At 36.1% G+C, this 14,454-nt stretch overlaps 1 protein-coding gene across 1 annotated transcript; it reads left to right on the top strand.

The window, feature by feature from the left end:
* Positions 1-1,390: 1,390 nt before the first annotated feature.
* Positions 1,391-13,420, top strand: LOC107738829 (gamma-secretase-activating protein-like). Its single transcript, XM_016550717.1, is given in 29 exon segments — positions 1,391-1,415; positions 1,483-1,571; positions 1,663-1,732; positions 1,868-1,917; positions 2,015-2,119; positions 2,342-2,398; positions 2,491-2,543; positions 2,673-2,752; positions 2,862-2,864; positions 3,132-3,209; positions 3,291-3,377; positions 3,511-3,603; positions 3,773-3,993; positions 4,796-4,865; positions 4,948-5,027; positions 5,130-5,210; positions 5,885-6,019; positions 6,896-6,954; positions 7,190-7,221; positions 8,032-8,092; positions 8,879-8,975; positions 9,766-9,836; positions 9,928-10,003; positions 10,005-10,023; positions 10,774-10,893; positions 11,208-11,269; positions 11,963-12,065; positions 12,696-12,792; positions 12,894-13,420. Coding segments are annotated over 27 exon segments (2,055 nt in total). The 3' UTR covers positions 12,044-12,065; positions 12,696-12,792; positions 12,894-13,420.
* The last annotated feature ends 1,034 nt before the right edge of the window (positions 13,421-14,454 follow it).

Raw genomic sequence — 14,454 nt, 5'->3', positions numbered from 1 at the left:
TTACCAGTTTTTACCATACTTTCAAAACAAAAATTAAAATAGGAAAAATATGAAATATGAAAATAATTGAAGACAAAATGTGTTTTACTGAGAAAAAACAAGATTTGGTTTTTAAAAAGCCTTTTTCCAAAAGGTACATCTGGAAAAAGGGGGGTCGTCTTATAATCAGGGTCGTCTTATATTCGGGCTAATACGGTAATATGCAATATCTCCAAATCTAGTGTGTTTAGCTAGAACGTTTATGCCATTAATGACTCTGCTGAGGCGTGAAATCAGGTCATTTCCTCAATCTCAGGTCTAGTGGACTTGTTTTCTGCTAAATCTGTGCAGGACAATTAACACACATGTTGAGATTAAACCCCATTTTTGATACTCAAAAAGATGTTGTGTCAAGCATTTTGGCAAAGGAGGAAAGAGCGAATATATGTAAGCGGACTTAATGCACTTGCTATATAATTTTTTTAATTATTTTTATTATAATTACATTAGTAGTAGTAAGAATTACATTTGGGTATGGAAAACAGGAATCATGATACAACCAGTGATTATTAAACTTCAAAAGGCTATGATTACATTAAATTAATAGGAGTGCAGCTAACTGTAACTGTAAACAATGTTATATATACTGTATACACACACCTACAGTTTACATAGTTTAAAGTAGGCCTATAAATAATTACATTACTATTAAATACAGTTTAAGCAGAAATAATTAAAAGCCTAGATTACTTTTTGCATTTTAATAAATTCATTTTGCTTATAAATGCTTCATTGTATCCCTTTATTGAGAAAAACACATTATTTGATGAATTTTCATTGTACCACTTAAGTTTTTTAATGCGCTCCTAAATCTAAATTCAAGCCCTCTTTTGGGCCTTTTATTCATTTAATAATAATAATAATAATCAGTTTTGTGAGACATTGAGAAATGTTACTGTATTTATTCAAATGGACAATTGAATATATTTGACTGAACTCCACTATATCAATTGTTGTAATTTTCAGTTTTAAGTTACAGTTGAACATAGTTTTATTGGCCTTTATGGCATGATTGTCACAAGTTCCTGTTTCTGAAATATTTTTATGGTTAGACCATTTGAGGAGGAAGAAGCTTTTTTGCAGTTTTATACCAATATGCTTTCACTTCTCTTATGGGGTGCTGTGGTAACATCATAGTAGAGTTGATAAAATAAATAATAAAATAACAATTTTGTGTCTGAAAGAAACCCTAATTCTTTCACCAAATACATGTTCAAAAAGTTTAACTGTGGTCCTAACGATTGTTTGATTTGTTTCTGTTTTAAATTCAAGAGGCATACAATTTATACTAGTTTGCTCACATCATAATACAATTGGAAATAAAAGTGCATTCACAAAACAGAGAATCTAAATGTATATAAATGAGCTTAGCAGAGGTTTGCAGTCACGCTGTCCAGGTTATTCTTTAACTCCTGACATAATTCTGTTTTCTTTCTGCTTTAGTGTCAAAATGTTTAACTCTTCTCATTGAGATACACTCAGTCAATAACACAAAGGTCCTGAAGGCAGTGGACTGCAAAGTCAAAGTGCAGGTAGTAAACAGCAGTTATGTGAAGCTGGTGATGAAAAACGCATTGAAATCACATTGAAATTGTCTTTTATTTCTCATGACCCCCTTTCTAGTTTCTTCATCCTAAGACATGTCGGACCACCGTACTGGAGAGTCATTTGCTGTTGGCGGCAGAGGATGGCTGTATGTTTTGTGGAAATGTTTCAGAAACCATCAATATGCTTTTTTGCATTGCACTATACCATATTTTGTTCAAGCTACTACTATTTTGAACATATTTATTGTAATTTATCATGAATGGTTATATTGTTTCTACAGATGTTGATCAGTACCACATTACTCTGACGAGGCAGGAGGGCTACAGAGTGATAAGGGCTGCTCTTGATATTTTTTATGATATAAGGATTTATACAAATCTAATGATGCTCATACGAATGGTAAAAACACATGTGCTTGTTCAAACAGGTGATGCAGAATCCTGAGCGTCTGAGCAGAGAGAGAGTTGCAGAGGACTTCAGTTGGGTCCAATGGGACTCGGATACTCAAAGAATCTTCTATCTCTCTGCACGGGTCAGAATCTCTTTCAATTGACTTTCACTGTTGACTTTCTACATCCAAGAAATCTAAAATCTTTTAGATTTCTTGGATGTAGCCATTTGATAATAAAGGCTTTTTAATTCACGAGTGACATTTTTTGATTGACTTTCACTGTTGTTTGACCTTATTTTTTGTTCTTCTCTGAGATCTGAAGATGTACATATTTCCAGTATGGTTATTTTTTCCATCTTATAGGAGAAACACACACTGAAGTGTGTGCAGTTTTACCCCGATCGCAACTTTGAGACTGTGGTAAACATCTTTGTGTCACATCTAAACTGCCTTATTTTAATAATATTTAGAGGAACTGATTAATTCAAAACAAATGCTTTTATGTGCAACAGTTTGAGCTTCCACTGGAGATGTCCAATGTTTCGTCTGTCACTTCTTCAGTGAGGTCAGTGACTTAATTCATTTGACTTTTTGCAGTTAAAGACATGCGAAACAGTTCATAATACATACAAACATAATCATGATTGTAAAAACCCGGTGTAAAAAGAATAAAGCGGTGTCTGTGGTTTTACAGGTTTGTTAATTTTGGATACGATCACTATCAGGACATGAAGGACGAGGATCTCAGGTTAGAGGTGTTCACCAGCCCAACAGGTTAGTTATTTAGCATGTGCTCTTCAACATGAAATCATACTGTGAAATACTGAAACATTCGCTCATATTTACCTGTGTTTTTTCACTTTTCTAACTTATCATGGGATAGAGAGTAAGTTTGTATTTTCTCCGCTTTTTTGCATGTTTTGACTTAATCACAATCAACATGCTTCACATGTTGATAGTTTAAAAGCTGGCTTATAATCGCAAAAAGCAGTTCCTGAAATCATCTATTGCCGAATGTATGCTGTAAATCGTCTACATGATTTCTGCTGATCTGCATTTCAGCTATTTTGGCTTTGATTTTGTGTTTGTATGTAATTAATTTGATTTGAACTGATGTAAGTTGCTGTTCTGAATCTCTGGATGTCATGAACAGGAACCATGTGTGTGTGCTACAGCCATCCAGTTCACTGGCATAAGGACGCCACCTACACTATTGCATTTGTGCACAGAGGTACAAAACATCATGCAGCAGTGATATAAACATTTTCACAAAGATCATTATATAGAGGATTAAATAGACTCTCTCCGATAGGTTGCAGTAAGACGTTCACTGTGTCTCTAGAGAAAGGCTCTGCACCTGCTAATTTGCCAACCGTCCATCCTATCTTCATTCATCTGGGTTAGGACAGCCAACATCTCTCACTCAGCCCACAGAAATCCATCCAACCCTGTCTTTAATTATCTCTCATAAAGTCATTCATCTGAAATAGTGTCATAGGTTATCTTCTCAGTTGATGTTTTATTCATTTCAGATTATTATATAGTGGTGTACCTGGCTGATCATTTCCTTCACCTCATCAACTGCAGACAACAAGACCTGCTCTGCTACAGTCTTTTCCTGTCAGGTAAGGCCTAATATTTTGTTTTGTGTGTTGTTTTGTTTTGTTTTGCTGCTCGATATAAATTCTATAATTAACATGTATTTAGTATGATTTTAACTTTCATTTGAAATACAATCACTTAAACAATATTGTGTTTTCTGTGTGTATTACCTTACTCTGTGCTTTCTCACAGGGGCAGATGGTCACATTGAATCCCTGGGTTTGGGCAGAGAGGTTGTGAGTGTGTCTGGAAGCAGGCTGCTTGATGTCCGAGCTGGCACGATGTACACCATGGAGCTCAACCCTGACTTTCTGCTTGAGCTTCTCAGTTCAGGCAGGCCTGAGGCCCAGCGGCTTGCTGCTCTGCACTGCATGCTGGTCTACCTGCAGCCAAATCCTGTGATAGAGCTCAAGGTGAGCGAGAAAGAGAGATTAGTTTTGTAATGAGGATATGTGCTAAAAAAATTCATTATAATTTCACCTCATCAACTGCAGACACCAAGACCTGCTCTGCTACAGTCTTTTCCTGTCAGGTACAGCCTAATATATATATATATATATATATTATTTTTATTTTTTTTTGTCTTTCTCTTCAGAAGTTTGGGTGAGTTTTTCCTGGGTTTTTTGTTTCATTTCATTTTGTGTGTTTGTTTTTATTTGAACTACTGCAATATATTTCATATATTTGATATTTATTATTGTCTGATATTTTTATTATTTTGTGTTATGAATGTTAGACTTTGCATATATGGATGCGATTAATCGCGATTAATCATTTGACAGCACTAATTTTAACATATATTTAGGATGATTTTAACTGTAATTTGAAATGTTCTTTAAACAACCACTTGTGCTGATCGATTGTGTATTTATGTGTTTTCTGTGTGTATTACCTTACTCTGTGCCTTCTCCCAGGGGCAGATGGTCACATTGAAGCTCTGGGTTCAGGCAGAGAAGTTGTGAGTGTGTCTGGCAGCAGGCTGCTTGATGTCCGTGCCGGCAGGATGTACACCATGGAGCTCAATCCGGACTTCCTGCTTGAGCTTCTCAGTTCAGACAGGCCAGAGGCCCAGCGGCTTGCTGCTCTGCACTGCATGCTGGTCTACCTTCAGCCAAATCCTGAGATAGAGCACAAGGTGAGCAAGAGAGAGAGAGATTAGTTTTGTGTGCTGAAAATTCACTCTAATGTGTGATTCTCATTTCTCTCTTGTTCCAGATTATAAACTGGATCAGTGAGAATGTCATGAGCTTTGATGCTTTTGATCAGATTCAGGAATTTATTCTAGGTGTGTGCTTCTATTCATGCGACCTATGTCAGTTTTGCATGCAAAATTAGTATTAAAAACAAGTGTATAACTCTCATTTCAGCGACCCTGTACAGAATAAGCTACCAGCAGTGTGTGAGCCTAGATAAGTTGTTGCCGTACTCCTGTGTTTTCGAGAAAAAGGTGCAATGAGTACTTTTTCCCCTGATAAAAAAGACTCTACATCACTTATTTTTCTGTTTTATATGAGCTTGAATTAAAGTCTTATGTCTTTTTTTTTTCTAGGAGCTTCCTGTGGCTCTGACAGCAATCTCTGGGGTGAAATGCACTCCTGAACTGCTCTGTCAGCCAATAATTAAAGGGAAGGTAAGAGAGATCCAAATTCTACATGCATTATTGTATTATATGAAATATTCTTTCCATGATAAACAGCAGGACATTTTTTTGAGAGTTTGAGAGTATTTCAAACAGATGTGGCTGTTTATGCATTTAATTTAATTAAGCTGTTAAGATTATGATCACTATTTAAAGCCAACTTTGAAATAAAAATTGATCCGATTTACTTTCTTAATACATGTTACTGAGCATATTGTACACAATTCATGTTCTATATACCACATTACAGACATTAAATGGGCTGACAAATGAGCAAAAAGCAGTGCACTTTCTAAACACTAGGTGGCAGAAGAAACAGTGGCAGATCAGTAAGAGTGCATAGACTGAAGCAGGCAAAAGCCAATCCATATCTAATTCATTAAATCTGCTTGGGAGATGTGTTAGCAGGAAACATATCAACAGGAAATGTTTGAGTTATGAAATAGATTTCAACTGTCAACTGAAACCAAAAAATTGATAGATCAGAATGAAATTGTGAACCCCCTCCATCACTAAGACACACTTCATTTGTTGAAAGTGTACAGTGACTTATGTGCTTCACGGCTTTATTTATGAAACGTCTGTTTTGCAAATCTTCTTTTGCAATAATGTTGTAATTTGTATTTTATTATTGTGGGAATAATTTTGCTTCTTGTGGGTTAAAGCCTAAAAGCCTGCAGGGTTATTGGGAGGAGCTCCAGCATGTCTTGGACAGGATGAGGTACTTTGAGGCAGTACCGAGCACATGCTTCAGGTCCAGTCTGATTAAAGAGGACTGGGACAGATTTCAGGCTGCTATGGTGAGCGCTAGGACCACACATTACGCATCAGGACTGAAGTGACCCAGAATCTATATTAAAAGTTAATCAAATTTGTTAAAATGTTTAATTTTGGTCCAAAAGTTGTGGGATTTGTAGACAAGCATAAGTGTTCATTTCACACACACATTCACAAAAGTCCCTAGAGGAGCACACATTTCTCAGTAAAGACATTCTTTATGGATAATTTATTTCTTAATCAAACCCAGATGAGATGTTAAACAAAAGTTATTTGCATTCTTTTTTATTGTGAAATTAAATCCTCAGTGAAGCTCAAAAATTGAAATATTACCCACAGTTGAAACACTGTCATTCATAAAAAATGTGAACACCCGCTGAAGACTGCAGGCTTGCGGCAAAAACATCTTTATGGCCATATTGGGAAAGTGTTTTATTATTAATGTTTTATTATTGAATCACAGCACATTTGTATGATTTTTTGAGAAATATAGAGGTTTGAGAAATATAACATTCAAACATATCGCAGAACTCAATAATTACACATTATTTTGACTTTTTTTTTCCCCTTAAAAAGGAACTGGATACACATGTAACAACAACAAAAAATGGATTGTTTTTTAAATAATTAAAAAATATAAAATAAAAAATGATATTTTATTTTATTGACAGCCTTAGTTATAAGGGCTATACATATATATTTATACATTTTATAAATGTATAATACTATATGCAGTATATGTTATATATGTTTATACAACAGTTTGTTCTGGTTCTCAAATCTGATTGGTTGAGTATTAAAATATGACAGGCACAATATATTGACTGGTGAGCACCTACAGTAGGACTATGCTACAACTATCTGTTTAAAAATATCCATTTTTGCTGTTATTGCTGCAGAACTCAGAGAAGAAAAAATCTCTCCGTTATCATCGCCAAATTGAGGAGAACACAAAAAAGTGGGTGGAGTTTGGCATGTGGCAAATATTATGAGTGTGCATGGAGACTGAGTGTGCAAAAAAGTGTTACAAAACAAAACAGAGTGCTATTTCATGCAAAAGCCAACTAACTCTTATATGAATAAGTTGAACCTCTTTAAAACAAGACAATATTTACTTTTGCTGTTTTGGTGTTGGTGAACTGCAGCTTGATGTAATTCAAATGTCTCTTTTCCTGTTTGTTTCTTACATGCAGAGTTCTGTCCATGGTGGACACTTGGCGTTTGGGTAAGAGAAACTCAGTTTAAATGGCCAGTCGTGTCAACGAAAGGACACTTGTGAGATTATTTATCCCTGATCAAATCCTGGAAATATTTCAAACTTTCATGGAAAGTCCCTGCGACTGGAGTTTCAGTTTCAGGGTCACATTCTCTGGCTTGAATGTAATCAGTCTCTAGGTTTATGTGAGGTTAATCAAGCACCTCTTTAGATACGAGGGAAATGGGTGGAGGAATTCCATACTATTATATAAGAGTGATTACAGTACCTCCTTCCCACTCGCAAAGCACACAAACACACACACACATAAGACAAATCAATGTGTTATCCTGTGTTTGTCAGAATACCTTTCAGTGCTGGACGATTTTTTTTTTCATTTGTAGCTTGTCATTCACCAAAAAAAAAAAAATCAGTTCCTACAAAGATAATAGAAATTTGTAGAATTATTAAGGTTGTTAAATTTTGTCTGACAGGACTATCGGTATAGTTCAGCCAAAATGAAAAATCTGCCATCATTTACTCACGTTGCTCTTGTTGTATGGCTTTCTTCTGTAAAACGCAAAATAAGCTATTTTGCAGAATGCTAACGCTGCTCTTTTCCATGCAACAGATTCACATAGTGACCAAAAAAAAGTCTGAATGTACTCTAGTGAGAATAAAATTCGAGAACTATGGATGAGGGCAGGGCTTTTGGGTTCCACAGAAAAATTAAAGCCGTATGGGTTTGTAACAACATTGGGTGTGTAAATGATGACAGATTTGTGTAAACTAAACCTTAAACACTCACTTTCTTTCTTACAGCTTTCTCTGTCCTTCCAGATAAGCGTGTAGTTCCACTGTTTCAAGAGGAAGACCAACAGCAGAGGGTGCTGGTGGGCCAATCGTCCATCATCCAGCAGTGGTCAGCTGTAACTCTCCACACAAAATAAAGCAGACATGCCATCAAAGCAGCTGAAATCAGAGTGAATAGGGGACAATTGCAGACAATTCTAGAACATTATACAAACCTTGACAATGACAGCAAGGATAAAAGCCCTAATAACAAACCGAAGACTTGCCTTAAAATATTCTTGTGACTGCAGTAGTCCTTAAGATTTATTATTCTTATACGGACCACCCACTGCAAATCTAACAAGGATCGAATGTGAGACCAAATAAAAAGTGAGTCATTGTTGAAATCATCCATTTGGATGAATCCATTAAGGATTTAATTTAATTTAATTATAAAATTGTATATTTATAATTTATTGTACAGCTTTCTGGAATACATGATACTGATTGGTCTTCCGCTGTCAAATTTCCTTTTATGATGACTGCTAAACTGCATAAATGAGCATAATCCAAGCAACCAATTTCCTTAATAGTTTATATTCATGTCTTTTGGATCATTTGGTGGTCTTTTTTTATTTCAAATATATATGTATATAGCATATATGTATACATATTTAGCATATATATATATATATATATATATATATATATATTATTACTATTTGTTATATATATATATATATATAATATTTTGATATAGTATTATTTACATATAGAATTAACACAGTACAGTGTACAGTCAACCAATTTTTTTTTTTTAAATGACCTGCAGACTGTACATTACCGTTTTAAAAGCATCCTTATGTGTGAAGTGCATATATATATGTTTTTTTCAGATGGTGGACAAACTCAGAGAGCACTTAAACAGACATTTATCACGACTTGGGAAGAAAAAGATCGATTTGCTGGTGGTGAATTATGCTGCGAAGCTGGTATGTGTTTGTGCTTTTGCATCATTATGAAATCTCTTGCAGCGCACGTGTTAGCAATTGGCAGCTGTGGGACAAATCTCCTCTGTCGACACAAAACAAAGCTGCACCTTAAGCAAAGCACCCTTTTTTGATTATTGTAAGTCTGCCACTAGATCAACTGCTAAAACTATTTAGTGATTAGTTTATAAATTGTGGACCAAAATGAGTCTTTAAATATGCACAGGTCGACGACATTCTATCTTGTGGTGTGCGCTTGGTCCCAGAGTGATAAACTCTTGTCCTTATGCCAAAACACAGTTATCTCCCTCCTGCTTGGAAGATTGGAACAAACCTCATAATGTTCTACTCTCCTATTGCGTAAAGGAAAAAAGTTCAAGATATGCACTAAATATCTGTTTCCACCAAATTGTCACTGGATCGAGCCCATTCGGGAGACCAAAGGGGAAGCAGACTTTTACTGGTTCTTCCTGTTTTCAGACCAGGGTGAGCATGAGGATGTGAGAACACATTCATTATCTACCAAGCGTAAGCGAGTGTTGGAGTTAATGAGCTTGCTCAAGTGAAACTAAAGTGAGCAGGGGTGGTGCTCGTGCATTTGTGCACTCATTGAAAACAGGAAGGGAGAGTGAGTCAGACTGCCCAGTACACTCTCTGACAGTTGTCACTTGAGGACAGTGAGAGTTTATTTCCACTGAACATCTTGACAAATTCATAGTAGTTTCATAGAGGATGGGTGTTGTCTTGAATCTGCTATATGTATTTTTGTAACATATGACTGTGTTGTGTTCAGCTGGAACTGGTCTGGCACGTGTTGGAATTGATGTGGCAGAAGCTGAAGTTGGGCCCCTGGGTGCTCTGCATGTATGTACACCTGTCCATATTTTACTTCCTCTTTGGGGGGAACGAGAGTGCTTGATTTCTTGAATCTAAAGCCTTCAATTTTCTGTTTTAGTAAGCAGCAGGGTAGTTCAGAAGAGTGGGCGATGTTTCATGTGATGTTTCGCATTCTGGAAGCAACTAAAGGACTCTTGTCTCCCCCTCCCTCCAGGTAAGAAGATGCCTGACAGAGACAATCTGAGAACACTTAGAAAACAGTTCCAAATCCTAGTGAGCTGCCTGTTTGTCTACTACATGCCTATTAAGACAGAATCCTAACTGAACCTCAAAAGTGACTATTTGGAATGCTCCACATGGGCAGCAACTCGCACAAATATTTCTCCTTACATGAAAAGACTCAACTCACAATTGATTCCAATAGAGTTTGACGTTAACATCTTACTATACTTTAGTAAAACAGTTCTTGTTGGGAGCATGTTTCTACTATCTAAGTAGGCAATTCACTAGATCTTAGAGTTAATGTTCTTGATATAATAAGAAAAAAGGGAGCTGCTGTATTTTCTTTCCATGATTAGATGTTTTTAGAGTTTGTTTAATGTTGCTAAAGGGAAAAACTGAATCTTTAGTTCTCCCATGGCTGACCAAATACATTTGAACCCTCTAAAGATTAATCAGATGAGCATCTCTCCAAACTCCAAATGAATCCCATGTAGTCTAGCGATTGGGTGTGTCCGATTTTCTATGACCCAGTGAGGGGAAAAAAGCGGTTTCTGAAATCTGAAGTGTGCCAGATCTATCTGGGTGGATCCACTCTTTGACACAAATGCTTTGGCCTGCGCTCAGGCCTGCCTGGAAGACGATTAGTAGTGGAGTCATTGACCCAGTGCTTCAGTTCTGTCCACTCTATCCATCACAAAACTGGTTTAATCGCTTAAGTGGTTTATTATGTGTGCACTTGTAGGTTATTCCACACTGTTAAGTGTGCTTGGATCCCGATGTCTCACACAGCACACTTTTCTCCAGTATGTGGACCATGGCCTTCTTCAGCTCACAGAACCATTTGTTTCACGACTTATGACAGGTACTTATTTAAACACATTTTAATATATTCTGTTCTGAAAACTGTCCATTTACATACATAAAGTACTTTGACTTTACCGGTCAACTTTGAACTCCTGTGCTGTCCTACAGCATATTCTTGGTCACTGCATTAAGGTCTCCAATAGACAAAAAACATATCCCTGACCTGCATAAAATGAATTAGATTTGAATCAAACAGTGACTTTGGATAAATACGAGACCACATTATTAAAGAAACATAGCCATTTAGGAGTTAGTGTTTTATTTTAAGAACAATGTTATGTTCTCTCACTCTTTCTATGTATCTCATGACAGATTTAGATAACAGTGATGCCAATGAGCAGTTGAAGTTCAGTATTCTGAAAAGACTTCCTGAGGTAAGTTTCCTACTTAACTCTTCTCTTGAAATCTGTGTCTTATGAGGTCCGACCCCTGCCCCACTTCTTGCTCGAGCTTGGAGCTGCTTTTGTAGATGTCAGAATTAATCCTGTGTAAAAGAAAAGGAATGTGAGCATGTTTGTGGTCGTGTGTTGGGTCACAGCATGTGCTTGGGCTTCAGTCTTTGTTTTTTTAGTCTCAAGGCAGCCAAGTGAGGAAGTGCGGCAGGTGTAATAGAAAAATGCAAGCCAATTACTCCCTTGCTGATTCGTTCGGCTGTTTTCCATGGTAGTGCACTCATCCATTATTGATTTCCCACCTCTTCCTCTTGTTTTGGAAACATTTTGGTTCCTAGTGTTATTGATCTGTGCAAGTTATTCCAAAAAATCTAAACTTGTCTTCAGAATCTATCATTAAAGTAGATGATATTCTTTCTCTGGAATGGGAAAATATTAACCAATAGCCAAATAGTTGTAGTTATAGTAATGCAGCTTTCCTAAAATTTGGACAATATTTAACAGTATTTTAATGGTGGATAACATTAATATTAATCCAATCAACTCCCTGTGTCCCACCCAACATTTTTGCTTAATGAATATTGTATTTGAATCATAAATGTCACATTGCGAACCGATAAATATCACATTACGGGTTGTGAATTCCATTTCATGTTGACATGTTTTTGTAATTAGCATATGGAGCAGAAAGTTAGCCAGCAGTGGGATCACCCCATAACTTCTGCATGCATTTCTAGAGAATACGTCAGGACTTAACGTAGAAAACGTAGAAAACACGGTGAGTATGGCAGGGGGCAGACCCGGTTCCAGAACCAGAACCAAATTATTAAAGGATTTTAGCTTATTATAGCCTACAGACTAGAAGGCTTGCCAGGAGATGATTCACAAGAGTGCAGAACTCAGCACTGAACAAAATCTCAGACGTTTTGAGCAGAGAGTGGATTCTGATCTAAATTAAACACCTCTGATTAGTCATTGCGTTTAAGAAATCAACTGATTTGCCTATGATTGGCTACTTTGTTCAACACTACAAATCACGTTGTAAATAGAAACTTTTGATGCTCTTCAGAACGTAAACACAAATACATTGGAGCATTTGTCAGTTTCACCAATTCAACTGAGGGTGCTTTTGCTTTCATTTGAAAATTTTTTTTCTTTTTTTTTTCTAAAAACACTGCGGCGTTAAACTGGCTTGAATATCTGCCAAACAACTGCAACTAATACTTGGATGAAAAAGCTTGTTAGACTAGATGCTGAATGAAATATTACAACTGCTGTTTTGATGTACAGTTCTAAATCGAACGAAGAATAAAGTGTTTTGATTCTTAGGAAACTGAATCATGGTCTTGGCTCTTAGTTCAGAACAAATGCTCCCATGTTTACCAGCTAAACACATGATATTTTTTAGGACTCTGCACTCTTGGACTATGGCAAGTCATGTTTCTATCCCGATTTCCTGCCCCTAAACTACCTCGCCAAGATTCTCTCAAACAGGGAGGAACAAGGTACACGGTTTCAGAGATGAAGTCATTCATAAAATATGTTGTAGGATAGTAAATATTTTCATTTACTGTAAGGTAATAATTGTGTGGGTGTTGTATTTCAGCTCAGAACCCTTTTGAAGAGCAGGAGAATGTGGATGTCAGGTTTGTGGAGGAGATGGCCTTAAAGCAGACACAGATCAAGCTGGGCTTTGAAGTCAAGTAAAAAAAAAAAAAAAACTGGTACAAATGTTAAAGTGGTAAAAAGGGAAACATGGAAAACATTCCGAGAAAATAGGGGGAAAAAGTCCTCTTGGCCAAAGAACAAAGCTTGATATATTTAGGTGACTAGTAATGTACAGAAGTTTTTAAAATGTTAAAACTTCTCTTAGAAATGTTAGCGATATCTTAGATATTTGAAAACTGAAGCCCAAAATCATACTTGACCAAAGATTATTTGCCAACTGTCAGTCTGCTCTTTAAATATCACATTTTAGTACCCAGAAGAACACATACTGACTCTACGGATGCCAATACGTATGGGGAATATTATGCACTTTTCTATACACACAGATGCGATGGAAGAGCACCAACAAAAAAGACACATAAAGGGATTTTTTCCCCCAGATGTTATTTGGGGTCAAATTGGGTACATTTGTAAATATTTCACAAACGAGAAATAAAAAAAAATCATATATTCTTTGTACTCTTCATGCTTAGTTTTTATATTCTACAAAATAAGATGCTTCTTGTCGATAGCAATTTCCTGAAAGGTTATTTTATATTGCTGCCTTTGTATGTTTGCAATTATACTGTTTAGCCTGTAAGGCATGCTATTCACTTTGCAGCTGTGTTTAGATGGTTATTGGTTACTTTTCTGTAAAGCACTTTGAGCTACTACGTGTATGAAAACCACACGATTAATGAAGTTGATTATTAAGCTATAGCTGTGCCAAGATTAGGGGTTGGTGATATGCCAAAATATAAAACCATCCAAATGATTTGGCTAAAGATTAGCCATGCAATTATTAGGCAAATCATTTTACTTGCCTCCAGATATTTTTGCAAATGTAATTATAAAGTGCTGAAAATGGTTTCTCTTTAACATTCTAAATATTACACATTTAAAAAATATATAGGACATGGGCATTAGTATTTTTACATTTTTTTATTTAATTTTTGATTATGTTCATTTTGATTGTTATTTTAAATTTAAATTGTGTCAAGTCCACATTCCCATTTATTTTCAAATGGGGCCTGAGCAAATGTATGTATTTTTTTAATAAATCTGCAAAAATGTCAACAATTCTGTGTTTTTCTGTCAATATGGGGTGCTGTGTGTACATTAATGAGGAAAAAAATTAACAAATGATTTTAGCAAATGGCTGCAATATAACAAAGAGTGAAAAATTTAAGGGGGTCTGAATACTTTCCGTACCCACTGTATATGCTGTAGAATGCACAATAATGAATGATTTTTCATATGAATCTTTTATAATCTTTGTGATAGAGTAGAAAATTCCATAAAATGTCCCATTTGGTTCTGTAAATAATTTCGCTGTATGACTCAGCTGTGCATGGCTCCAGAGGGCATAGCATCATCTCTAGCCCCTCTCCCACCCCTCAGCTCTGGCAAATCTCTAAAGAATCTCTCCGAATTCCCAGCATGCCACCAGAAGGAGCTTC

The sequence above is a fragment of the Sinocyclocheilus rhinocerous genome, unplaced genomic scaffold (genome assembly GCF_001515625.1).
Source record: "Sinocyclocheilus rhinocerous isolate Xijiao unplaced genomic scaffold, SAMN03320098_v1.1 scaffold3117, whole genome shotgun sequence".
In the NCBI taxonomy this organism is placed as follows: domain Eukaryota; kingdom Metazoa; phylum Chordata; class Actinopteri; order Cypriniformes; family Cyprinidae; genus Sinocyclocheilus; species Sinocyclocheilus rhinocerous.
This window is presented reverse-complemented; position numbering and strand designations above follow the sequence as displayed.